The sequence below is a fragment of the Hyperolius riggenbachi genome, chromosome 6, assembly GCF_040937935.1.
Source record: "Hyperolius riggenbachi isolate aHypRig1 chromosome 6, aHypRig1.pri, whole genome shotgun sequence".
Classification (NCBI taxonomy): Eukaryota; Metazoa; Chordata; class Amphibia; order Anura; family Hyperoliidae; genus Hyperolius; species Hyperolius riggenbachi.
In genome coordinates this window covers 353,281,901-353,308,393 of record NC_090651.1, presented here as the reverse complement: position 1 = coordinate 353,308,393, position 26,493 = coordinate 353,281,901, and the positions used below count along the sequence as shown (strand labels likewise).

Genomic DNA, 26,493 nt, shown 5'->3' with positions numbered 1-26,493 from the left:
TAAAGTACATAATAACCATATGGCTTGAAATCCACATTACATACTGACCAGTAAAACAATACTAATAATCACGGATGGTACTGTGAAAAACTGCATAATACCCATAGCCACCCGCATAACAAATTGATGTGGTAAAAAACCAGTAGCAGCAGCAATATATACACGTGTGAACCAAAGATGTGTGCAAAATAGCAGTGCAAGGAGGATCCCAGTAGGAAAAAAGGGAGATTGTGCAAACAGCAGAACACGGAAAAAGTGCAATTAAGTGCATAGGACAGCGTAAAAACACTGAAGGAAAGGTGCTAGTGGTTACTGATAGAAGAGATCAGTAGAGGAAAATAGGTGGACGCCATGCTTCATTTCCTCTACTGATCTCTTCTATCAGTAAGCACTAGCACCTTTCCTTCAGTGTTTTTACGCTGTCCTATGCACTTAATTGCACTTTTTCCGTGTTCTGCTGTTTGCACAATCTCCCTTTTTTCCTACTGGGATCCTCCTTGCACTGCTATTTTGCACACATCTTTGGTTCACACGTGTATATATTGCTGCTGCTACTGGTTTTTTACCACATCAATTTGTTATGCGGGTGGCTATGGGTATTATGCAGTTTTTCACAGTGCCATCCCTGATTATTAGTATTGTTTTACTGGTCACTATGTAATGTGGATTTCAAGCCATATGGTTATTATGTACTTTACCATTTGATATTATCCATTGATGGCTTGTTTTTTCGGCATGGCTACCCCTGTATGTTTTTAAGTGTTTTTATTAATTTTTGTGAATAAAGATGAATTTATATTGATATTTTTTAGTGGTGCGGTTCTTTTAGGGAACTTCTGTCCCTTGTTTACTTGTGTATTCCTGTCCCAATCGGCACAACTGATCAGGACTTTCTAAGCACAAGTAAAAATTGTGTAGCGTGCTTTAATCATATCTTGGTTTGTCATTATAGGTATTGTTTAGGGCAGTATTCACGCTTATCCATGCAAATTCCACATGCAATTTTCAATGTGTTTTCGCACAGCCGATACTGCGTTTTGAGCTGGGGGCCAGACTTTTGAAAACACATGCAAACACGCAAATAAGGATGGTCTATGGGCTGCACAAAAATAGGTTTTTAAACGCATTTAAAGATGCTCACCAAGCTCATTCTTTCTGTATATGTATGCAGAATGGATGCAATGCTTTCCTATGGTGAAAAAACACGTATTTTTGATGCACTTTTTTTTACCAAATAATGTAAAAACTAATTTGAATTGTATTTTTTTTTTACTTGTTAAATATGAATATTGATAAATGCAAACACATGAAAAACGCACATGAAAAAAACAAACGCAGGAAAAAACATAAAATGGAAAAAAAAAGTGATAGTTTTCCTGCATGGACAAGTGTGATCCTAGCCTAATGCTGCGTACACACTGGCGACTACGGTCGTTTGAAACAGCTAATTAACGATCGTTCCGCCGACAATCGGGGAAAGAGCTTTACCAAACGATCATTAACACGAACGACAAAAGAACGACATCGGGAAGATGGAAATATCCAACCTGACGGATCGTATCTACCGACAATCGTTACAAAACTATAGTGTGTACAGACATCGGCCGAGAACGATCGTTACAAGGGCCAATGCGCCTGCGTTGAATTCTGCCCAGCTTCAGTACTTCCTTTGTAGCGCGGCCGTAAAGATTGTTACATTGCTCATTTCAATTAAACTTTGTTTTCAAGTTAACAATCATATATTTGTATCTATTGTAACTCAATGTTATTGTTTTTTTTTTTAATTTTATATAAATATGTACGCAACATATCCTTCTGATCATTCTTTTCTGCGAGAACGATCGTTAAAATGTGTATGATGATCGCTGCATCCCATCGTTGCATTCCAATCTTTCCAATATCGTTCGTCTGGTAACTATCGTTCCTTGCAAACGATAGTTATCGCAAGTGTGTACGTAGCATTAGACTTTTCTCAGGTAGCTAGAGGGGTGATGGGGGAATTTGTGTTGAACACATTGAAGGTGGACAGGGGAATTCAAGAAAAACCTCACACCGGCAGGGCCGGCGCTACCATAGAGGCAAAGGGGGCAATCGCCCTAGGGCCCCAGAGCCTGTAGGTGCCCCTCAGGTGTCTCCCCCATTTTAACTGTGCTCCCCCGGGGCCCCTGCAGAGTCTTTGGCAGAGTAGCGTCTCACCTGTGCCGGCGGGCAGATGAGACACTACACTTCCAAAGACTCTGCAGGCGCCCCGGGGGAGCACAGTTACGCTGGGAGGGTCAGCAACTGGCTCAGGGGCCCAGAATGGGAAATTTGACTGCAACAAAGGGCCCCTAATGCCGCTTTTTGGTCGGGGGGGGGGGGGGGGTGTCTGTTGGGGGGTCCCGAGGTTAATTTTGCCCTGATGCCCCACTGTTACTAGAACCGGTGTTGTGTCTGATTACGCTGCCTGTTAATTTGCGCTGCCCCGCATGCGCAGTAGGATACTGTGCGGCCACAGTTCCTATTTAATTATGCTGCTGGTGGTAAAATACTAAGTATCTCCGCTTCCTTACATCCTACACTGCCCACATTTTCAGGGTAGAGAGGGGACCCCCTGACCTACCTCTATGCCAATTTGCAGCCCCCGAGCCCCACTGGTTCCCGAGATAGGTTTCTCTAATCTAACTCCTGAACCAGTGGGGCTCGGGGGCTGCAATTTGGCATAGAGGTCATTCGGGGGATCCTCTCCCTACCCTGAAAATTTGAGGAGTGTATGATGTGTGGAAGCGGAGATATTCATTATTTTAGCATGCGTGCTACTCAGTGTGGAGGGGAGCTTCCGGGCGGCGCAATCAGACATTACACCGGCACTGCACACTGGTAGGGGGGCAAAGTAAGGAAGTGGCAGACCCTCCCCCCCAGGAAGCGAGGAGAAATCATGACCATGGGGGAAGGGGGGGGGAGCAGGAGGGGATAGGTCTTTGAAGGGTTACTCCACCCAGAGCCGATATCACACTTCACAGATATCCCAGATTGCATCGATATATAAATAAAAGGTCTGTCTTACCATCCTGGCTCTGGCGGTCGCTGGGGACGTCGTCGTAGATGACACCGTCTTGAACGCTGTGTGATGATGAGAAGCCTGAAACAAAACAATGACAAAGCGGGCCGAACGTTAACATGAATGATTACTGATCATCGTGTCCTCACGTCACTCGCCTGGAATGTGACCGCACGACGCCGCCACCGGTGATGACATCACAAGGAGGAGAGAGAGAGAGACATACCTGCATGATGAGTGCTAAATATCAGGTCAGAGCAACCTTTCCAAACAGCGAGTCACCATCACGATCTGTACCAACCGCCCCGGGGAACAATCACGTCACAAAACCTCTATTCCCCATCACGTTTATTAAAATGCTAATTATAGCACAGTTGAATTAATTAGCAAAGCACAAAGTCTTGGCACACAACACATGTGCACTTAGCAATAAACCAATATAAAACCCCTGACTGGCTGGCTCCTGTTGCTCCTTGCTGCTAGAGAGGGTTTTTTTCACCAACACAGAACCAACAGGTGACTCCGACCATCTCCACTATTCCCATCACCCATGCTTTACTGGTGGATCTCCCGATAGATTGTCCATCCCACAGTCTATAGCTAATGTGGGGGAAGGCAATTATATCACCAGTACGTTTTTCTGGTATGTTGGAGGAAACTGGGGTGCCTGGAGGAAACATGGGAAGAACATCCAAAATCCACGCAGCACTCCTGATGGAAACTTAACCCAGGACCCTTCAAGAGAACCCGAGATTAATTTTAAGAATGCGGTTAGGACACAGGGGCTGGTTCTGCATATTATCACCGGCCTCTGTGTCTGTGCTGTGCCCCCCCCCCCCGCGCTCTGCTGTCCTCCAGAAAAAAAACAAAACACTGTGCTAGCGACATGCAGTTTGTCGCTAGCAGGCTGTTTACCTTTGTGCTGCCTGTCACCGCCGCTCCCCCGCAGTATATCGCGGCTCCCGGCCAGCGTCCCTCCCTCTGCGCCTCTGTAAGCTGATTGGAGGGAAGGGGGGGCCAGACCCCTTGCGCAGCCTGGCCTATCAGTGCCAGGCAGCGCTGAGGGGTGGACCGGGACTCCCCCGTGCGCCATGATGTGGATGACGTCATCCCGATCGTTGCCATGAAATCGCCGTTCTGAATGGCATTTCCTGTTTGCTCTGATCGCCGGAGGCGATCGGAAGGGGAGGGGGGATGCAGCTGCACAGCGGCTACCATGTAGTCAGCGCTAGGCTCGCTACATGATTTTTTTTTAAAAATGTAAGTGCTGCGCTGCCCCCTGGCGGTTTTAATAGACCGCCAGGGGGGTTAAAGGACCACTATCGAGAAAATCGTAAAATTTTACAGACATGTATACACATACAAATAAGAAGTACGTTTCTTCCAGAGTAAAATGAGCCATAAATGACTTTTCTCCTATGTTGCTGTCACAGTAAGTAGTAGAAATCTGACAGAAGCGACAGGTTTTTGACTAGCCCGTCTCCTCATAGGGGATTCTTAGGGTTTTGTTTATTTTCAAAAGCACTTAGTGAATGGCAGTTGCTCTGTCCAACTGCCAGAAAAGAACAGGGAAGCTGCCCAGCAGCATTGTATAAATCCTTTTCAGTGAATATCTTTACAATGAATAAGAGCCTTGTTGAGAATCCCCCACAAAGACATGGATTAGTCCAAAACCTGTTGGTAATGTCAGATTTCTACTACCTACAGGAAGTGACAGCAACATGGGAGAAAAGTAATATATGGCTCATTTTACTCTGGAAGAAAAATACTTTCTATTTGTATATATTTACAAGCATGTTTAATTTTTCACGATAGTGGTCCTTTAACTTTTTTGAATTTCTGCCCCTTCTGCTACTAAGTCCCACCCCCAAAACCATCTGTCGGCCCATTACCAGCCTCAGCGGACAGAAGACTTGGCTTTGGACTATAATAGACAATAACTGGCCTCTCTATAGGTACAGATTACAGCAGAGGTCCCTCTACACTGCCTGCCCTTTCACTGACCATCTAGTGTAAACAAACTGCTTCCAGGGGAACTCAGAGGTGGGGATAACCACATAGTGCCTGCATTAGCTCTCATCCATCACAGAGGAATATCAGCTCCGCAAGGAAGATCATTTCAATCATTTCCAGACAGAGAGAGAGGACGGCAGGTTGTTTATCTGTGGTCAGTGAGGAAAGATGGCACCACAACGACAGCACACCTGATCTGAGAGGTATACGGAGGCTGCCATGTTTATTTCCTTTTATACAATGCAGATTGCCTGGCTGTCCTGCTGATCCTCTGCCTCTAATACTTTTAGCCATAGACCCCAAACAAGCATGCAGCAGATCAGGTGCTCTAACTGAAGTGTGACTGTATTAGGTACATACTTGTTTGTGGTGTGTGATTCAGACACTACTGCAGCCAGAGAGATCAGCAGGGTAGCCAGGCAACTGGTATTGTTTAAAAGGAAATAAATATGGTGTCCTCCATATACTGTAGTGACATATAGTAGAGTGCAGCAAATTATTCAGGATACCCACTTTTACAGTGATTTTCCTGGTTTCAGAATGAAAAAAAACTTCCTTTATCTATATATTGCTGTACGTTGCAAAGTAGCCCCGCCCTCCCAGTGATGCTTAGCCTAGGCTTTTTAGCTATGCATTCTCCTCCCAGAGCATTCTGGGAGACCTGGCATTATTGGCTTCGGAACTCTCATTAAACATTCCGTACAGATCACCTGGCAGGACTAAAGATGTCACCACCAGTGATACATTTCAGAATGTAAAAACAAGGAACACCAAGAGCCCCAATAGTGTAATATGTACTGGTAAATGGTTACTAGATAGAGTAAATATTAATACTCACAAACCAGGGTTACCATTAGGCAACCACTGTAAAGGCAGGTGGGGAGATTTTCCTGACCCCACTCAGGAATAAGAAGTCGCTCTCTGTAGATGAGAAAAGGGGGGTTCAACCCTCCACCCAGGGTGGACTCAATATTATGCAGGAGAACAGAGGCGCCAAAAGGATAAAAGGAAGCCAAATGAGCTTAAAAACCAAATTCTTGGTAAATAGAGGAGGTAGTGGTGGACTTACCTCCTCCAAGTAGACACACAACGACTGTAGTAAAGACAGTCAATATATTTTATTTATGAACTCCAAATATGCAACGCGTTTCGCAGGTTTGATCCCGCTTCATCAGGCAATAACAACGGAGCAATAGCATATGTGGTCAGTAGAAGAGCCAGGCACAGAGGTGCAATAGCATATGTGGTCAGTAGAAGAGCCAGGCACAGAGGTGCAATAGCATATGTGGTCAGTAGAAGAGCCAGGCACAGAGGTGCAATAGCATATGTGGTCAGTAGAAGAGCCAGGCACAGAGGTGCAATAGCATATGTGGTCAGTAGAAGAGCCAGGCACAGAGGTGCAATAGCATATGTGGTCAGTAGAAGAGCCAGGCACAGAGGTGCAATAGCATATGTGGTCAGTAGAAGAGCCAGGCACAGAGGTGCAATAGCATATGTGGTCAGTAGAAGAGCCAGGCACAGAGGTGCAATAGCATATGTGGTCAGTAGAAGAGCCAGGCACAGAGGTGCAATAGCATATGTGGTCAGTAGAAGAGCCAGGCACAGAGGTGCAATAGCATATGTGGTCAGTAGAAGAGCCAGGCACAGAGGTGCAATAGCATATGTGGTCAGTAGAAGAGCCAGGCACAGAGGTGCAATAGCATATGTGGTCAGTAGAAGAGCCAGGCACAGAGGTGCAATAGCATATGCGGTCAGTAGAAGAGCCAGGCACAGAGGTGCAATAGCATATGCGGTCAGTAGAAGAGCCAGGCACAGAGGTGCAATAGCATATGCGGTCAGTAGAAGAGCCAGGCACAGAGGTGCAATAGCATATGTGGTCAGTAGAAGAGCCAGGCACAGAGGTGCAATAGCATATGTGGTCAGTAGAAGAGCCAGGCACAGAGGTGCAATAGCATATGTGGTCAGTAGAAGAGCCAGGCACAGAGGTGCAATAGCATATGTGGTCAGTAGAAGAGCCAGGCACAGAGGTGCAATAGCATATGTGGTCAGTAGAAGAGCCAGGCACAGAGGTGCAATAGCATATGTGGTCAGTAGAAGAGCCAGGCACAGAGGTGCAATTACTCCGTTGTTATTGCCTGATGAAGCGGGATCAAACCTGCGAAACGCGTTGCATATTTGGAGTTCATAAATAAAATATATTGACTGTCTTTACTACAGTCGTTGTGTGTCTGCTTGGAGGAGGTAAGTCCACCACTACCTCCTCTATTTACCAATAATTTGTTTTTTTAAGCTCATTTAGCTTCCTTTTATCCTCTTGCCGCCTCTGTTCTCCTGCATAATTTCAGAATGTAAGTCATGAGAGGAAAGATTTTATAATGGGTGAACACTGACTAAATCATTTATGAAGGAGTATTGTAACAAAAAATAAGCCATTTTATCCATTGCGTTATTGTCACTACAGTTCTTCTTTAAAGTGGATCCGAGATAAAATTTTACCCATTGCATAATTGTGTTCCTTTCATATAGTTTATAGGGCATTCCTCAAGCCAAATACTTTTTTTGTTTTAATACTCTAATTTGCTATAAACTAAACAAGCTTCGCCCACAGCTCCTTTTGTGCCTCGGCACTCCATGTAGCAAGAGCTTATGGGAGCTCAGTCTGGGCAGGAGGAGGAGGAGGTTACTAGCCAGAGATTTCAGAGGCAGAGGGGAGGAGGGAGGGGGAAAGGGAGTGAATTTGTCACAGGCTGAGGGCTGGAGATACTATCAGCGTTCCTGTGTGTAATGTGACAAGTAGAACATGGCCGCTCTCATTGTATCACAGGAATAAATAATCATATACTGTTGAAGCTGTTTGCAGCTAGATTTGCTGTGTATCTAAACTTAAAGGGATACTGTAGGGGGGTCGGGGAAAATGAGCTGAACTTACCCGTGGCTTCTAATGGTCCCCCGCAGACATCCTGTGCCCGCGCAGCCGCTAACCGATGCTCCGGCCCCGCCTCCGGTTCACTTCTGGAATTTCTGACTTTAAAGTCAGAAAACCACTGCGCCTGCGTTGCCGTGTCCTCGATCCCGCTGATGTCATCAAGAGCGCACAGCGCAGGCCCAGTATGGTCTGTGTCTGCGCAGTACACTCCTGGTGACATCAGCGGGAGCGAGGACACGGCAACGCAGGCGCAGTTGTTTTCTGACTTTAAAGTCAGAAATTCCAGAAGTGAACCGGAGGCGGGGCCGGAGCATTGGGGAGTGGCTGCGTGGGCACAGGATGTCTGCGGGGGACCATTAGAAGCCCTGGGTAACTTCAACTCATTTTCCCCCGACCCCCCTACAGTATCCCTTTAAGATAAGTTATGTAGCCAAGTTACGTGTTAGAGTTAGTTTTTCATCTCGGATGCGCCTTCCAGGTTTGCTGCCGTAACACACAGGACAGGTTACTCACGTTTCTTGCTCAGACTCTTCCTGATGCTGAAGGTATGGACGTCCACCTTTCCCTTAGTGCCGGGACCCCCATTACTGACGGACGAGGGAGACCTGCGGGGACAGAGTGACAGGCTGAGACCCCCAGTGACACATTCTATACACTGTATATAGTAGACAACGCATGTCACGTCCTGTGAGCTGACCCCAATATCCGCAGACCCCCCCGCCACGCTTCTCCGCTCACACATCACAGCACGTCCTCCTGCTGAGCTCTCCCCCCCATGTGAGCCATACGGAGCTGTCCGCTCGCTCTGCAGGAAGTCTGGAGATCACCGTATTGTAATGACATTTCCTGAATGTTTTGGGGGGAAACACAGAAGGACTGACACAACCGCTGAGCGATTACCCTGTGCAGAGCCACGGGAGGAAACCACCGGCGTTTCATTTACAATGATACTAACATTTCTGAGTATGGTAAAGCAATGTATGGAATGTAAACAAAACACACACACACAAAAAACAGGTTTTAGCATGTATTTTATCCTTGCTGACTGCATGCTTGTTTCTGGTGCGTCTCCACTGGCCGGACACCTGATCCAAGTACATGTCTGGAACCAGTATGCAGCCAGTGGAGTCACATCTGGAACAAGCATGCATCCAGTGGAGTCACTCCTTGAACAAGCATGCAGCCAGCGGAGTCACACCTGGAACAAGCACGCATCCAGTGGAGTCACTCCTTGAACAAGCATGCAGCCAGCGGAGTCACACCTGGAACAAGCATGCAGCCAGCGGAGTCACACCTGGAACAAGCATGCAGCCAGCGGAGTCACACCTGGAACAAGCATGCAGCCAGCGGAGTCACACCCGGAACAAGCATACAGCCAGCGGAGTCACACCTGGAACAAGCATTCAGCCAGCGGAGTCACATCTGGAACAAGCATGCAGCCAGTGGAGTCACACCTGGAACAAGCATGCAGCCAGCGGAGTCACACCTGGAACCAACATGCAGCCAGTGGAGTCACACCTGGAACAAGCATGCAGCCAGTGCAGTCACACCTGGAACAAGCATACAGCCAGCGGAGTCACACCTGGAACAAGCATTCAGCCAGCGGAGTCACATCTGGAACAAGCATGCAGCCAGTGGAGTCACACCTGGAACAAGCATGCAGCCAGCGGAGTCACACCTGGAACAAGCAAGCAGCCAGCGGAGTCACACCTGGAACAAGCATGCAGCCAGTGGAGTCACACCTGGAACCAGCATACAGCCAGTGGAGTCATATATTGTGGGTATCTGAGCACACAAGCAGCAGGGGGTATGTGAGGACAGGGGCTGAATTCTGAGGAATAGGATGAAGCAACAGTCACAGTTCCCTGGAGAGGAGATGAGAGACTGCGGCAGTCATCAGTTGTGGACCATGTGTGTGCCAGATTCTAATCACATGTCACCAACAAGAGGTGTCGCCCCGCCTACCGCGCAGCAAAACATCCACCCTGTGTGTGAATCAGGAGCGATGGGGAAATAAATCAGAAGCTCATCAATGTACACAGCTGCGTATTCATTTGTTCCTGATAGAGGTGATTGGAAAAATCCTGCTCACAGTTATTCTGTCTGTCCTCTTGGCACGGTTGGCCCAGTGCAGTAGAGTTCTGTGCATTGCTGCCAAAAAGCAGAAAATAACGTTACCCGCCCATCGCAGCTATAATACCTCCTCTGAAAGTAAGATATAAGAGGCACGCCATATCACAGCAATCATCCTACTCCCGAGCCAGATCATCCATGAGGCAACCAAGACAGGTGCCTAGGACACGTTGGGGGTCTAGGAACCCGGCTGTCATTATTTATAGCTCCTCCCCCCTGCACAAATTGCCAGGTGTGAAGCAAGAGTAGCAACATTGTCATCTTACCTAAAAGTGCCCACTAATAATACAATCTTGGTGGAGCTGCCCGCTGCTCCTTCTGCAGCTGATGATCCCACGGGCAGGGGACACACTTGAGCAATTGCAGCGTGTGTGGGAACAAGTAGATAGCTGTCCAATTTTAGAGTGAGTCTGAAGCAATTGCAAAAAAACAAAACAAAAACCACCCCTCCCACCAAAAAAAAAAAACTTAGGTAAAGGCGAGTACACACCACAACCACTGCAAACAACGGGTCCGACAGACCCTCAGACCCTCCCGCTGGGCGGACGTTCAGCCGACAGTAGCACATGTGTACGCGCTGTCGGCATACTGATAAGGCTGTTTCTGAACGATCCGCTCGGATCGTTCAGAAATAGCCTTATGGCCTCTATCACAGTGGGACGTTGCGTTTGATGTGACGTTAAAGTCGCACAACGTGCCCCTAACGCAGCGCATGTAGGTTATTAAATTGGACGTTATTTTGCACTGCATTGTGTCTCTTGGTGCGCCGTTTTCGTTGCATACAGATGGAATGAAAACGGTGCATGCGTTACATTAAAAAATAAACATTACTGAACATGTGCAACACACAACGCAGGAGATTTATTGCTAAACGCACAGCATGCAGCACTTTCTAAATAGTGCTACACGTTACACACAAACGCAACGTGCGCACTGTGAATGTCGCACAGACTTGGTATTGCTGTGCGTTAGTCTGCGTTATAATTTTTTATAATGTGCGACTTTAACGTCACACTGTGAAAGAGGCCTTATCAGTAGGCCGACAGCATGTACACACGTGCTCCTGTCGGCTGACCGTCCGCACAGCGGGAGGGTCTGACGGACTCGTTGTTTGCGGAGGTATGGCGTGTGTACGCGCCTTAAGGAGAGGGAAGGCTCTGGGTCCTATAGAGGCTGGGTGCACATAGCAGTGTGGGGTAACATCGCGTTTTTATGCATATGCGTTTGTATTGCGTTTTCCATGCGTTTGCGATTTGTGTTTTCCATGTACTTTTCTATGCAAATCACTAGGAAGTGCAAATACATCAGAAAACATTTTTTTTTTTTTTAAACAACAACAAAAAACGCATATATAAACGCATGAAAACCGCATAACATTGCGTCACCATTGACTTTCATTATGTGCGTTTTTGAACAATAGGCAACAAAACCAGCGTTTTTAAAAACGCATAATACAAAACGCATATGCATTTTTCTATGTGTTTTTTGATGCGGCCCATTGATTACCATTGCAGGCAAAACCGCTGCGTTTTCCGCCAACGCTAGCGTTTCTGCTCAGTGTGTTTCCAGCCAGAGCCTTCCTGTTCCTCCTATGGTCCGCTCGTTCCAGCGCCATTCCAATTCCTTGCTGCAGGAGGCTTTGGAAGTCTTCAGGAGCCCAAGCGCTGCCAAAGATGGTCCATACTGCGCATGCGCAAAATGGAGCGGCGCGTCTTCAGAAGCACTCAGCCTCCTGAGGATTGCTGCAGCCTCCCGCAGCGGTAGAGAGTAGTCTCCGGCCCATCAGTCTCAGTCTGCTAATGGGGGAGCCAGCGCTGGAGCGTGGGGACCGTGAGAGGAGCGGGAAGGCTCTATACGGCCCAAAGCCCTCGCTCTCCTTAGATTTTTTTTTTATTTTTGCAATCGCTTCCGACTCGATCAGGCCAGAGTCACACTTAGCAGAATGGCGTGAGTTTTCCGATGTGCTCTATGGGGAAAACGCATGCGATTCTGGTAAGTGTGACCCTGGCCAATAAGGTTTTAGTTGGTTTCAAAGAGTTGCAGGCAGGGGTGTAACAATAGACCCTGCAAGGGATGCAGCCGCAGGGGGGGCCCAGAAGCCACAGGGGGCCCCGTACTGAGAGAGTGACAACTAAGGGCAAGGAGAGAAAAAAACTTTCTGCTCTCTGCACAATTGTTCTAATGACTGCATCTCCTCAGCCACTGATAATGAATCACACAAAGTTTTGTAGGCAAAGATTTGTAGACAGTCCCTATTCAAGGTGTAGGTGGCCCTATCCAAACTTCTGCAGGGGGCTCAGCGATTTCTAGTTACGCCCCTAGTTGCAGGATTATGCAAATTTGTGCAGCCTGAAAATGGATCAGTCGAGTTTTAACCTCAGCAGGATTTGACTGATTCATTTTCAAGTTGAAAAGAATTGGCATACAAAATTTGCATAATTCCGGCATCAACTCGAAAATAATTTGCATCTCATCGACCATCCCTAGCTAGGAACACAAGAAGAAAGCGTAGATAAAATGCAGCAATTGGGACTTTTGTGATCGATCAGGCAAAATCACATCGATATCACATCGCAATCAATTGCGGGAAAATTGCGTGTACTCGGAGGCAGCCTAAACTGGGACAAAACCGCCAAACATAAACGAGCGCCAACGTGCAATTCACAAGCAGGCCATTGAAATCAATGGCCAGCGCAGCAGATCGCCTTTTACCGCCTGCGATTCTGACGTGCGCTCATGTACCTGGATTCTAAGCTGCAGGAAAACATGCACTGTGTGTGCCACGCCCCCTCTGGTGACTGCATGCCGAACAAGAAATGCAGGTTTTTTGGGGGTTTTTTTGGGCTCTGCAAGGAGTATGAACTGTCTGAACAGGAACTTCAAGATTCAAGAACTTTATTGTCATTGTGTATCACAACGAAATTACTTTTCATGACAACCTCACTGAGGGTAGGAACACACTAGGCACACTAGGCAGAAACGCTAGCGCTGCATAAAACACTAGCATTAATGTGTACAATGCAAGTCAATGGACCACATGAAAAAAAAAAAAAAGCATGTGTTTGCGTTCTGCAATATGCATTTTAAAAACGCGTGTTTTTTACATATTTTTCCAATACGCATCTTAAACGCACATAATGAAAGTCAATGGTGACGCAGAGGTATTGCACTTTTGATGTGTTTTTATGCAGTTTTTTATGCATTTAAAAAAAAATAAAATAAAAAACAAGTTTGATGATGCATTTCCATTTCCTGTTGACTTTCTAGTGATTTGCATAAAAAACACATTAAAAAATGCATGCAAAACGCATATGCGATTTATATATGTAAACCGTAAAAAAACATTAAAATGCACGTAATGCAAGAAAAAGCCGCGTGGGAAAAAAACGCACGGAAAACGCACAAACGCGACCTTTCCCGCTCTGCCTAGTTTGTTCCCAGCCTCAGGACTAATTAGATTTAGAAGGTTAGCGATTGTTTATCTGGCAGGCTAATTATCTTATCAGCTGCGAGGTAATTAACAATCAGTGGCTGAATCCGATTAGCTAAGCGCAAAGTTCCCCTTCAGGACACAGTAATTCCACTTCCTCAGCAGCGAATACTCTACTTCCCCTGAAGTCACAACTCCTGCTGGCCCGCAAAACTGATCAATAAACTGATGCATGGCGATGGCTAATGAGCTATATCTATAGACCTGCTTTATCATGGATCACAACTGAAGTAAAGGTGCCCATACACTCGTCAGATTGGCAGCAGATAGATAAGAAATGCATCTGATGATCTATCTGATGCGTTTTTAGAACATTTTTTACCAGGATAGAATTCCAATAGATTTCAGTTTGAAATCTATTGAAATTCGATCTGATGGCATTTTTTTGCCATCAGATTTCCATTAAGGCCAATGCAAACTGATAAGCAATCTCATCAGATCGACCTAAATTTTCCATCCTGCCTGGTCGACGGAAATCCATCGAAATCGATCGAAATCGGCCATCGATCGGTCGATTGGCCAACCGATTTGCAAACGATCAATCGATCGATCGATCGGGATCGATCGGTCGGCCAGAAAATCGGCTGAGTGTATGGGCCCCTTTAGAGAGATATGGAGGCTGCCATTTTTATTTTAAACAATACCAGTTGCCTGGATATCCTGCTGATCCTCTGCCTCTGATGCTACGTACACACATACGACAACGATCGTTTGTATCACACGACGAACGATGGTTTAATAAGACATAATTAAACGGTCGTTGAAAGAAGGTTTACACGGGAACAACGATAAGATCGTTTGAAAACGAACGATACGGAAATGACGTACGAATTTACATATTGTGAACGATCTCATCATTATTCAGAACGGAACACACGTTTAAATGAATGGCCTGTAGATTGAAGGAAGTAACGTAATTAAAACGAGCGTTCCATACTGTACACTACAAATTTGCATACTGTACCAACTTGTAAGTTTAATGTCATTTTTATTCAGCACTAACTAAAAACTTTAAATATCCTATCCTGTTACAATTACAATCATTGTTTAATGTGACACATTATATAACATAGGACACAATCATTGAACAAACGTTCCATCACGGCAAGTAGACAAGACAAGACAAATAACATTTATATTGCGCTTTTCTCCTTGCGGACTCAAAGCGCCAGAGCAGAGCAGCAGCCACTAGGGCGCGCTCTATAGGCAGTAGCAGTGTAAGGGAGACTTGCCAAAGGTCTCCTACTGAATAGGTGCAGCTTACTGAACAGGCAGAGCCGAGATTCGAACCCAGGTCTCCTGTGTCAAAGGCAGAGCCCTTAACCATTACACCTTCAGCCAACTGCTACAGTCATATAGATTTGAAGCGATGTGCGCACGTCCAGCCTAGTACGAACGACCGTTTGCTAACAATGTACTATTTTTTCAAACGATCGTCGTTTAGAAAAATCCGCCGAATCTGCCGAACTTTCGTTTACAACGATCTGGCTCAGGCGTCGGAGTTAATTGTCGTTGGCTTCTTTTTTGTAACGATCGTCGTTTGAAATGATCGGGGAACGATCATTTCAAACGACTATAGTCGCACGTGTGTACGCACCATAATACTTTTAGCCATAGCCCCTGAACAAGCATGCAGCAGATCAGATGTTTCTGATATTAGTCAGATCTGACAAGATTAGCTGCATGCTTGTTTCTGGTGTGTCCAGATACTACTGCAGCCAAATAGACCAGCAGGGCTGCCCAGCAACTGGCATTGTTTAAAAGGAAGTAAATATGGCAGCTGTGTTTGTGATTTGGAAACCACCCACAATTGTTTAGCAACATTCCCAGAACGATCGTCATCTGCCCCTAACAGCCTTGAATGCGATTGTGACAAAAATGCTGCAGGCAGTATGAAAAATGCATGGGATTCATTTTTTGTAAAAAAAAATAAGACAAATGCAATACTGTATTTTTCCTCTTGTTGAAACGATGATTAAAACCGCAAAACGCCAACACATGAAAAACGTCAATCCGAAAATGAAAGTGCAGAAAAACAAACGCACATACCTCAAAATGCATGCTTTTCTGCATGGATGAGGGTACTCCCAACCTAAAGAGATAATGATTGCTAGCATAAAGCCTGGTACACACTTTTAACTATGATTGGCCAATCACTGACCAATTTTACTACCTCCATGTAATATAAAGGGGCCCATACACTGGTCGACTTCAGCCATCGATCCATTCTACAGAATCGATCGATCGAAAATCAATTCTGTCAAATCTATTGATCAATCGATTTGTGGCCGATTTCAATCGATTTGATCTGACATTATGGTAATTCTAGGTCGATCTGCTGTTGGCAGCAGATTGATGGCCCATAGAGTTGCATTGAATCTAATGGTGCAGTAATGCCTTTAGATCGATTTCAAATAGATTTCATTCAGTGTATGGCCACCTTACATTGAACAGATATTGAACGTATGAGCATATTGGGCTATATTCACAAAACTTCTCATAAATGACTTATCACCTAAATGATAAAAGTAACTTTATAGCACATTTACAAGCAGAATAATCACTCCAAGTAAGTTGTTCCAGGTTCACTTAATTTCAATATTTACTTTTCAGGTACTTATCCGTTAGCCGGGCGCATCCTCTAGGTGGCGATAGAACTCCAGCAGAGTTACAGCTTTCCCTACGATCCATGGCGGCCTGGAGGAGGAATAGTAATTATCGCCACCTAGAGGATGCGCCCAGCTAACGGATAAGTACCGCTTTTCATTTGCTCTTTGGGAGTTTAAAAAAGTAACATAGAGAAGGTGAAAAAGCTTTGTTCATCATGCCCATTGTGTAGGTAAACGCTCATACTACGCATGCATATGAAATGGGCGGCGGTAGCCTTGGGTGCAGGATACAGCTGGTATAAGGCTGATCCTGCTGCTGCACAAGTCCGGGCCGTGGTAAATACTATCCACCCTCCAGGCCGCCATGGATAGTGGGGGAATGATATAATTCGGCTTCCAGCGATTGCTGAAGGCCGAATTATTGTGTTTTATAAGCAACTTCAGGTCCGTCTTCTGACGGCGCCGACGTTACTCACTGAGCGCTGCAATAGGCCCTTTATAGGGCTCTATTCACAAAGAGCAAATATTTCCGCAAAATTTTACCGCTATATTTCCGCCAGCGGTAAACCCAGCATTTTTTCGACATTCACTAATATTTTCCGCATGCGGGAAAAAAAGATGCGGAAACAGCCATTATTCATGCGGGAATCATGCGGTAAAAAGGTCGCATGAAAAAGTGTTTAAAAAAAAAAAAAATAAAGTCCAGCAAGCACAGCCCTTAGGCCACATACACACATCAGACTATAGTCTTTGGAAAATGAAAGATCACAGACCAATCTTACCCCCTTCCATGTAGTATGAGAGCCATACTCTACACAGTCTATTCTATGGAGCTGAACTCCCCATCAGACAGAAATCTTTGCAAGATGCTGCACACACAGATGCTGTACAGACACAAAAGATCAGTATCTGCAAAAGATCTGTTCCTGCCAAAGATCCATTCCTGAAAATTGCAATGATAGTCAATGAGATCTGCAGATCATCATACACACATGATTTAACTGACATTCATCTGCAGATCAGATCCACCAGGATGGATTTTCAGATCTGCAGATGATTGCTTGATCTGCAGATGAATGTCAGTTAAATCATGTGTGTATGATGATCTGCAGCTCTCATTGACTATCATTGCAATTTGCAGGAATGGATTTTTGGCAGGAACAGATCTTTTGCAGATACTGATCTTTTGTGTCTGTACAGCATCTGTGTGTGCAGCATCTTGCAAAGATTTCTGTCTGATGGGGAGTGCAGCTCCATAGAATAGACTGTGTAGAGTATGGCTCTCATACTACATGGAAGGGGGTAAGATTGGTCTGTGATCTTTCATTTTCCAAAGACTATAGTCTGATGTGTGTATGAGCCTTTAAGCCTCCAGACTTCATTAAAGTCAATGAGATGCGGAATATATCACCTACTACTTGTAGGTGATAAAAAAAAAAAAAAAAAAAAAAAAAAAAAAAAAAAAAAAAAAAATCGGTAAATAACGACGAAATGATGCTGAACATTTTTGGGAATTGCTTTTTTATTGCGGAAAATACCGACTTTTGCAGAAATTTTTCTTTTACCGCATGCGGAACACATTGAAAATGTCAACTTGACGGTATTTTGGCCGCAAACTTCCCGCATGTACTTTACCGCATGCGGGAAGTCTTTGAGAATAGAGCCCATAGTCTATGGTTGCGCCCAAATCTAGCAGCGCTGAAAAGCACTGCTCCGCATACTACGTGGAAGTGGTAAAACTGGTTAGTGATTGACCAATCACAAAGTGTGTAAAATCATAGAGTGCAGGCAAGGAAAGGGTTACGGCTAGGCACCAGATTAGGTTCAGGTCAGATACATATGAGAGGCAAGTTAGGGTTCGGCATAACTTCCTGATGTCAAAGTTGTTTGGAACAGAAAGAAATCAGGAGGTTCCATAAAATCTGATCTTGGCACAATTTCCATTGCCGATACTTTGCGCCAAAACGCCTCTGCATGGAGTAATCCAGCTCAGGAGAGACGCATCGATTACCTATCAGGTCTGTACTGCCGAAACGCCAACACTAAATCCTCCCATCAACACTTAAACTATTACAGAAACCCGCATCTAACATTTCCCAAGCTGTGAATTATAAATGCAAAAAGAAATTCCTGAATGGGACCTTTTCCAAGTGTGACTGTGACCCCCCTGGTAGTTGCAGCCCCCCCCCCCCCTTCCTCCAGTCACACAGACCCTCAGTGAGGGCTGCAGTACAATAGTCATGAGCTCATTCAGGACACTGAGCTGCTGCTGCAGAAGGGGTTACAGAGGGACAGAGGCAATCCGCCTGCACTAATCCCCAACGCCTGAGTCACACAGGTCACCCCATGGCAGTGACAGCCCTACAGCTCCATACCTGGCTGTTACAAGTCCCCCCTCCTTCCTCCAGTCACACAGACCCTCAGTGAGGGCTGCAGTACAATAGTCATGAGCTCATTCAGGACACTGAGCTGCTGCTGCAGAAGGGGTTACAGAGGGACAGAGGCAATCCGCCTGCACTAATCCCCAACGCCTGAGTCACACAGGTCACCCCATATGGCAATGACAGCCCTGCAGCTCCATACCTGGCTGTTACAAGTCCTCACCGGCGTCCGCCGCCCAATAACTTCCTCCCCATCCACAACTGTGAGCAGCCAGACTGCAGCAGGAAGTGGGAATGGAGCTGGATTGTCATTCAGAGAGCCTGGGCCTGCTGCTGCTTCTCCTCCCCACCCTCCCTCTCCCTCCCCTGTCTGCCTCTCCCAGCCCATCACAGACATAACACTGAGCACAGCCTCCTATTCCCACACAAGCCTCATGTGAATGACCCCCCTGTACTATTCCAGGGCAGCGCCAACCGCAAGAGACCGACGAGAAAAACAGAACGCCGATACTGCAGATGGTGGCTGTTATTATTCCGTCTCCTGATAGCTTCATGGGAGATTCCATCATAATATTAATAATAACACTTTTAAAATGCCTTTAACCTCCCCGGCGTTTAAAGAGACACTGAAGCGGAAAAAAATACATGATATAATGAACTGTATGTGTCGTACGCATAATTACTAGAACATTAGTAGCAAGCAAAATATTCTCATATTTTTATCTTCAGCTATATAGTGTTTTTTATAACATTGCATCGTTCTCTAATATTTGCAGTTTACACACTACTCAGCATTCTAAGGCCGCGTTCACATTACAAACGCGGACGGGCACGCATGCGGAACGCAACGCGTACGAACGCACGCCATCCGCGTTTGTATGCGTTGCGTGGCTGATCCCATCACTGAAAAGTGAATGGGACAGCCACGCGTTTTGGCAAAAAATGCGTGCAGCATGCGTTCCCAGACCGCACAGGTCCGGAACGCATGCAGTGTGAACATCAGACAGTGCACTCTATGCACTGTCTGATGTCGTGCGTGTCTGCCTCCTGCACGCGTTTCCAAAACGCGGCTGGAAACGCGTGCAGTGTGAACTTAATGATTTTTCAGAGCAGACCAGTGAACTTTTGAACTAAACTTTTTGGGGAAAAAAAAACAATACAGTGCCAGACACTTGAGATAATAAGTTTCAGGTCGCATTCACAGTGCCACGTTGCGGAGATGCGTTATTATAAAGTCTTATAACGCAGCTTACCGCACTGCAATGATAATCCTATGGGCTGTTCACAGTGCAATGTTATCATCGTGTTAATAAAATGTTGCGTTGTGGTAACTCACTGCTTATAGTGTGTTACCTCTTAATGCAGACAAGTTGAGACTTTAACGCATTAAACCGCAACGTCCCACTGTCCATATGCCCTCAAAAGACAGAGCTCTCTGCGACTTTGAAAGTCGTGGAGCTTAAAGAGAACCCGAGGTGGGTTTGAAGAATATTATCTGCATACAGAGGCTGGATCTGCCTATACAGCCCAGCCTCTCTTGCTATCCCAAACCCCCCTAAGGTCCCACTGCACTCTGCAATCCCTCATAAATCGCAGCCACGCTGCTGACAAACAGCTTGTCAGAGCTGGCTGTGTTTATCTCTATAGTGTCAGTCTGCTGCTCTCCCCGCCTCCTGCAGAACTCTGGTCCCCGCCTGCATCCCTTCCCTCCCTGCTGATTGGAGGGAAGGGACGGGGGCAGGGACCAGAGCTATGCAGGAGGCGGGGGAGCAGCTGAGACTGACACTACAGATGTAAAAACAGCCTCACAGCACTGCTGTGATTTATGAGGGATTGCAGAGTGCAGGGGGACCTTAGTGGGGTTTGGGATAGCAACAGAGACTGGGCTGTATAGGCAGATTCAGCCTCTGTATGCAGATAACATTCTTTAAACACACCTCGGGTTCTCTTTAATGGCTCTTTTTGCATAGATAACAACTGGAGTTTCTTAACTCTTCCTGTACTGGAAACAATATTAGACTTATGTCTCTGCTCCTAATGTTTTATTTCTTAGCTGTACTACACATACAAGTCATTATATCATAAAAAAAAAAAATTCAGTGTCTCTTTAATTGATGCACGATTTTTGTACCAAAAGAGGTACAATCTTTTGTAAACATTTCTTTATATTGTAAGCATGTTTGCAGATTGCTTGCAAGCTGAACTGCGATCTTGCAAGCGGTCCACAAGTATGCACACAATATAAATATAAATCTATATATAAAATCGTGTGTGTTAGATCTAAATCTAGAGGTGGATATTGGGGGGGTGGGGTGGGGAGGAGGAGGATCAGGAGAATAAGGGGAATGGAATACTTGTAATAATGATGTCTTGAAATGATCTTATGTATGTATGAATGGATATATGTTGAGATTGTAAAGTAATTTTAAATTATTGACAAATAAAGTATATTTAAAAAAAAAAATCGTGTGTGTGTGTGTGTGTGTGCGCGTGCGTGCGCGAGGGACAGGAAGCGACTGTTCCTAGATAGTTTTTATGGATCAGTCAGGCTCATTTTTAATGCTAGGTAGGTTAACTATTTGACATTCCTGGACGTGAAACTCACGTCCAGGAAGCCATGTGCGCTCCTGCGTGTTCCCGCGGCCGATCACGCGCGCTCCCGGCCCGCGGTTTGGTAGCCAGCGAATCAGTGAATCGGGCAACGGTGCCCGATCACTGATTCCTCTCCCTCGCAGAAAAAGCGACAGCTTCTCTCGGAAGCCTAGCTTTTTCTGCTTCCTATTTCCCCTACGTCGCTCTAAGCGTACGTGTTACGCTTAGAGTGAAGTCACTGTAAACAAACTCATAGCTGCCATCTTGTGGCCAAAAAGTAAACTACAGCTAAATGTTAAATAAAAATAAAAATACACATATTTACTAAAACAAATACAATTTAAATCCCACCCTCCCAAAAATACCCACATAAAATGTTTAATTGAAAAAAAAAACCAAAAAAACATTACAATTAAAAAAAACAAAAAAAACAAATATTTACCTAAGGGTCTAAACTTTTTAAATATCTATGTAAAGATGAAATATTTCAATTTTTTTTTAATTATAAAGCTTTTAAATAGTGATGAATGCAAAACGGAAAAAATGCACTTTTATTTTCAAATAAAATATTGTCGCCATACATTATGATAGGGACATAATTTAAACGGTGTAATAACCGGGACAAATGGGCATATACAATACGTGAGTTTTAATTATGGAGGCATGTTTTATTTTAAAACTATAATTGCCGAAAAGTGAGAAATAATGATTTTTTGCCGTTTTTTTCTTATTCTTCCTTTTAAAATGCATTTACAGTAAAGTGGCTCTTAGTAAAATGTACCCCCCAAAGAAAGCCTAATTGGTGGCGGAAAAAAACAAGATATAGATCAGTTCATTATGATAAGTAGTAATAAAGTTATAGGCTAATGAATGGGAGGTGAACATAGCTCGGATGCATAAAGTGAAAAACGACTGAATGCGAACTGGTTAAAGAGGAATTCCGGTGACATTTTTACAATAATTATGTATAAATGATGTAGTCAGTGTTTTCTCATTGTAAAATCTTTCCTCTCCATGATTTACATTCTGACATTTACCACAGGGTGACATTTTTACTGCTGGCAGGTGATGTCACTGGAAGGAGATGCTGCTTGCTTTTTGGCAGTTGGTCCCAGCTGTAAACCGCTGTTCTTTCCCATAATGCAATGAGGTTCACAGAAAGGAAACTGTCAGGACCATGGTCCTGACATCACATTGTGGGAGGGGTTTCAACACAATATCAGCCATACAGAGCCCCCTGATGATCTGTTTGTAAAATGCGTTTCGGTGTCAACTGATGAAGTCGTGGACACGCCGAAACGCGTTTTGACGTTTCCTGCACATGATCATCTCGCAAGGGCACCTCAGGTTACTATTCCATCTGGACCCCACTGCTGCTGCCCACTGCAGTTTGAGGGCTTGTTTCCACTGTAGCGGTGCGGAATCGCCTGGATTCCACCGCAGAAGAAATCGCATGCGGCTGCGTTTCCACATGCGGGTTTAGCCGCGATTTCGCATGCAATTTCGCATGGCAAGGAGCCAGGCGATTTTAACCATGTCACTGCCAGAGTAAAGCTCCATAGCAAAGCATGCGAAATCGCACGCGAAATCGCGGGGAAATCCGCATGACAAAGCCGCATGCGATTTCCCTATTAAATACATTAGCGGCGATTCGCCTGCATTCCACTCGCAGGCGAATTCGTTGACTCGTTTGTGCGTTTTTTTACCGCTGAAAAAAAACGCACCTCAACAACGATACAGTGAAAACAGGCCCATCCACTTGCATTACATGTGCGAATCCGCATGCGTTGGACGCATGCGGATTCGCGATAGTGGGAAGGAGCACTCAAGGTCGCTCCTTTGGTGGGACGTTTACTTCAGTGCTTTATGCCACATCCAATGCCTGTTTTTCCTATGTATCTGGTGAGTGCAATACAATATTTGCGCTACTTTTAATCATTAAAAGTTAACACACTACAGAGCGCTCCTCCCGTTTTGTCCATTTTACATTAGGGGATGTTTAGGGGGCATTTCTAGAACATGGAGGGGGGCATAGTGTTTCATGGTGAGGGCAGAATTTGGGATAGGGCAGGAGGAGAGTAATCGTTGCCTTTTAGTGGTAATACGCTAAGCCAAGAACTCTGGCTCCAAAACTAAAGAGGAACTTTAACCTGGGATTGAACTTCATCCCAGTCAGTAGCTGATATCGCCTTTCCCATGAGAAATCTTTACCTTTTCCCGCATAGATCATCAGGGAGGTCTGTATGGCTGATATTGCGGTGAAATACCCTCCTATATCTCCCTCTGTACATAGAGCTCTTAAGGCTCATACACACATCAGACTATAGTCTTTGGAAAATGAAAGATCACAGACCAATTTTACCCCCTTCCATGTAGTATGAGAGCCATACCTACACAGTCTATTCTATGGAGCTGAACTCCCCATCAGACAGAAATCTTTGCAAGATGCTGCACACACAGATGCTGTACACATGCAACAGATCAGTATCTGCAAAAGATCTCTCCCTGCAAAATGCATTCATAGTCTATGAGATCTGCAGATCATCATACACACCTTGTTTAACAGACTTCATCTGCAGATCAGATCCACCAGGATGGATTTTCAGATCTGCAGAGGATTGTCTGATCTGCAGATGAATGTCAGTTAAACAAGGTGTGTATGATGACTATCATTGCAATTTGCAGGAACGGATCTTTGTCAGGAACGGGTCTTTTGCAGATACTGATCTTTTGTGTCTGTGCAGCATCTCTGTGTGCAGCATCTTGCAAAGATTTCTATCTGATGGGGAGTTCAGCACCATAGAATAGACTGTGTAGAGTATGGCTCTCATACTACATGAAGAGTGGCAAGGTTGGTCTGTGATCTTTCATTTTCAAAAGACTATGGCCTGATGTGTGTATGTGGCCTTAGTAACGAACATTCAGTACAGATCTTCTGGCAGGACTAAAGAGGTCACCACCAGTGATACATTTCAAAATGTATATCACGGAGAGGGAAGATTTTACATTGGGCAAACACTGACTAAATAATCTATAAAGGAATATTGAAAAAAAAAAATGTATTCATAATGTCATTTTCACTACAGTTCCTCTTAACGGCGCCGAGATGTCAGGAGACGAAGCCCCTCCCCCCGTATCGCGCTGTGTGATTACTGCTCATTGATAACAAGATAAAGTTCTAGAATGATGAACAGGGTGGCCTCGCCATCGTGTGTTATTAGACATAATTCCTTATAAGAGCAGAATACACTGGCGGGATGTCTGAGGGATTAGCGCAGTCGCGGCTCTGGGAATTCTATACGCCGTGAGCTGGAATGATACCATAAAATCCCCCCCGAGAATTCTCCACCGCTTAAAAATATCTTTCTGCACAGAAGAATGATGTTTTCTTAATCTCTTGCTCCCGGCTCCCCGGAGATCGTTTCTTATTACCCGTCTTTACAATCTGATCTCAGCCGTAGGAAGCCGCGGCACGCTGGACGGTCTGAGCGTGTATGGGGCATGCAGTCGCTTACAGCTGCATGGGTTACCGGGGTGAAAATGTGCCCCGCCCCCTCCATTCCAATCCAGCCACTCCCAGCAGCCATCTATTAATAGAGATTGCACGCAGCGCAATTGCTGCATGTGTACCACCTGATCAATAGTCGATAGCAATAGTAAAGGCCCTGCCAACTATTGATGGTTTTGCAATAATAATTCAGTAGCCATCAGTGGAATTGGTCAGTTGGAGAGTCAAAGGGAAACTCTAAGGCTGCTTTCACAGTGGGACGTTACAGGCGCACGTTAGTGCAGCCTGTAACGCAGCCCACCGCACAGCAATGTAACTGCAATGGGCTGTTCACAGTGCCCATGTTGCGTTACATTGTAACGCTACACATTGAATAAAAGTGCAGCATGCTGTGCGTTATACTGGGCTTTAGCCACATTAGACTGCTTGCCCATGCGCAGTAATTAGCCACATGGCTAATTAATATTCACTGCACTGCTGACGTGCAGTGTTTTCTTCCTGGAGCGGCCGCTTTGTGCGCTGATTGGCTGGCGGGACCACGTGATGCGGAGTGGAACACTCCGCATCACGTGGTCCCGCCAGCCAATCAGTGCCACGGAGACACACAGACACACGGAGCGCACAAAGAGCTGCATAACGCGGCTTACTCTGGCGTCCTCCTTGAACACCACCAGGCGTTGCGTTAGGGGCACGTTATGCAACCTATAACGTCCCCTAAAACGAAACGTCCTGGTGGGAAAGCAGCCTAAAGGTTCGATCAATCGGATCAGGTACCACTAATGAACAATAGTTCTATCAATTAAAACAAATTTTGGTATGATTCTTTCGGTCTGATTGGAGTGCTGATTATTTTCCTCTCTGTAACGTACAGTCAATCGTTCGGGAAATTGGATTGTTAATGGGCATGAGTACCTTAAGCTAAACCCCCCTCCCCCAGGTATCCCCAGTATGGGTAGCCGGAGTAACTCCCTCATATGCAAAGTAAGAGCGCGGAGTGCTGAACGTAACTAAGGCCTCTTTCTCACGGACTGTTGAGCTGGTACTCACCAAGCAGAAGTAAGCAGTGAGGGCTGGTGCACACCAAAAACCTCTAGCAGATCCACAAAATGCTAGCAGATTTTGAAACGCTTTTTCTTCTTTTTCTGTAGCGTTTCAGCTAGCGTTTTGCGGTTTTGTCTAGCGGTTTTGGTGTAGTAGATTTCCTGTATTGTTACAGTAAAGCTGTTACTGAACAGCTACTGTAACAAAAAACGCCTGGCAAACCGCTCTGAAGTGCCGTTTTTCTGGAGCGGTTTGCGTTTTTCCAATACTTAACATTGAGGCAGAAACGCATCCACAATCCAAAATCTGCAGCAGCCCGGGAGTATGCGTTTCTGCAAAATGCCTCCCGCTCTGGTGTGCACCACCCCATTGAGATACATTGACCAAGCAGATCCACAGCCGCAAGCGGATCTGAAAACGCCCAAAAAGCCGCTCGGTGTGCACCAGCCCTTACCAGGCAGCAACAAGCAGTTACCAGGCAGCAGTGAGCAGTTACCAGGCAGGAACAATCAGTAACCAGCCAGCAGTGAGCAGTTACCAGCCAGCAGTGAGCAGTTACCAGGCAGCAACAAGCAGTTACCAGGCAGCAACAAGCAGTTACCAGGCAGCAGTGAGCAGTTACCAGGCAGGAACAATCAGTAACCAGCCAGCAGTGAGCAGTTACCAGGCAGCAACAAGCAGTTACCAGGCAGCAACAAGCAGTTACCAGGCAGCAACAAGCAGTTACCAGGCAGCAACAAGCAGTTACCAGGCAGCAACA

At 45.6% G+C, this 26,493-nt stretch overlaps 1 protein-coding gene across 1 annotated transcript in view; it reads right to left on the bottom strand.

The window, feature by feature from the left end:
* The window catches only part of ARHGEF10L (Rho guanine nucleotide exchange factor 10 like), a 176,564-nt gene that overhangs the window by 76,613 nt on the left and 73,458 nt on the right, over positions 1–26,493 (bottom strand). Inside the window, exons 6-8 of the mRNA XM_068241707.1 lie at positions 8,493–8,584; positions 3,047–3,121; positions 1,142–1,189 (exon numbers count right to left, since the gene is read on the bottom strand). Of these exons, the coding sequence (XP_068097808.1) occupies positions 1,142–1,189; positions 3,047–3,121; positions 8,493–8,584 (215 nt within the window). The remainder of the gene's footprint in view (positions 1–1,141; positions 1,190–3,046; positions 3,122–8,492; positions 8,585–26,493) is intronic.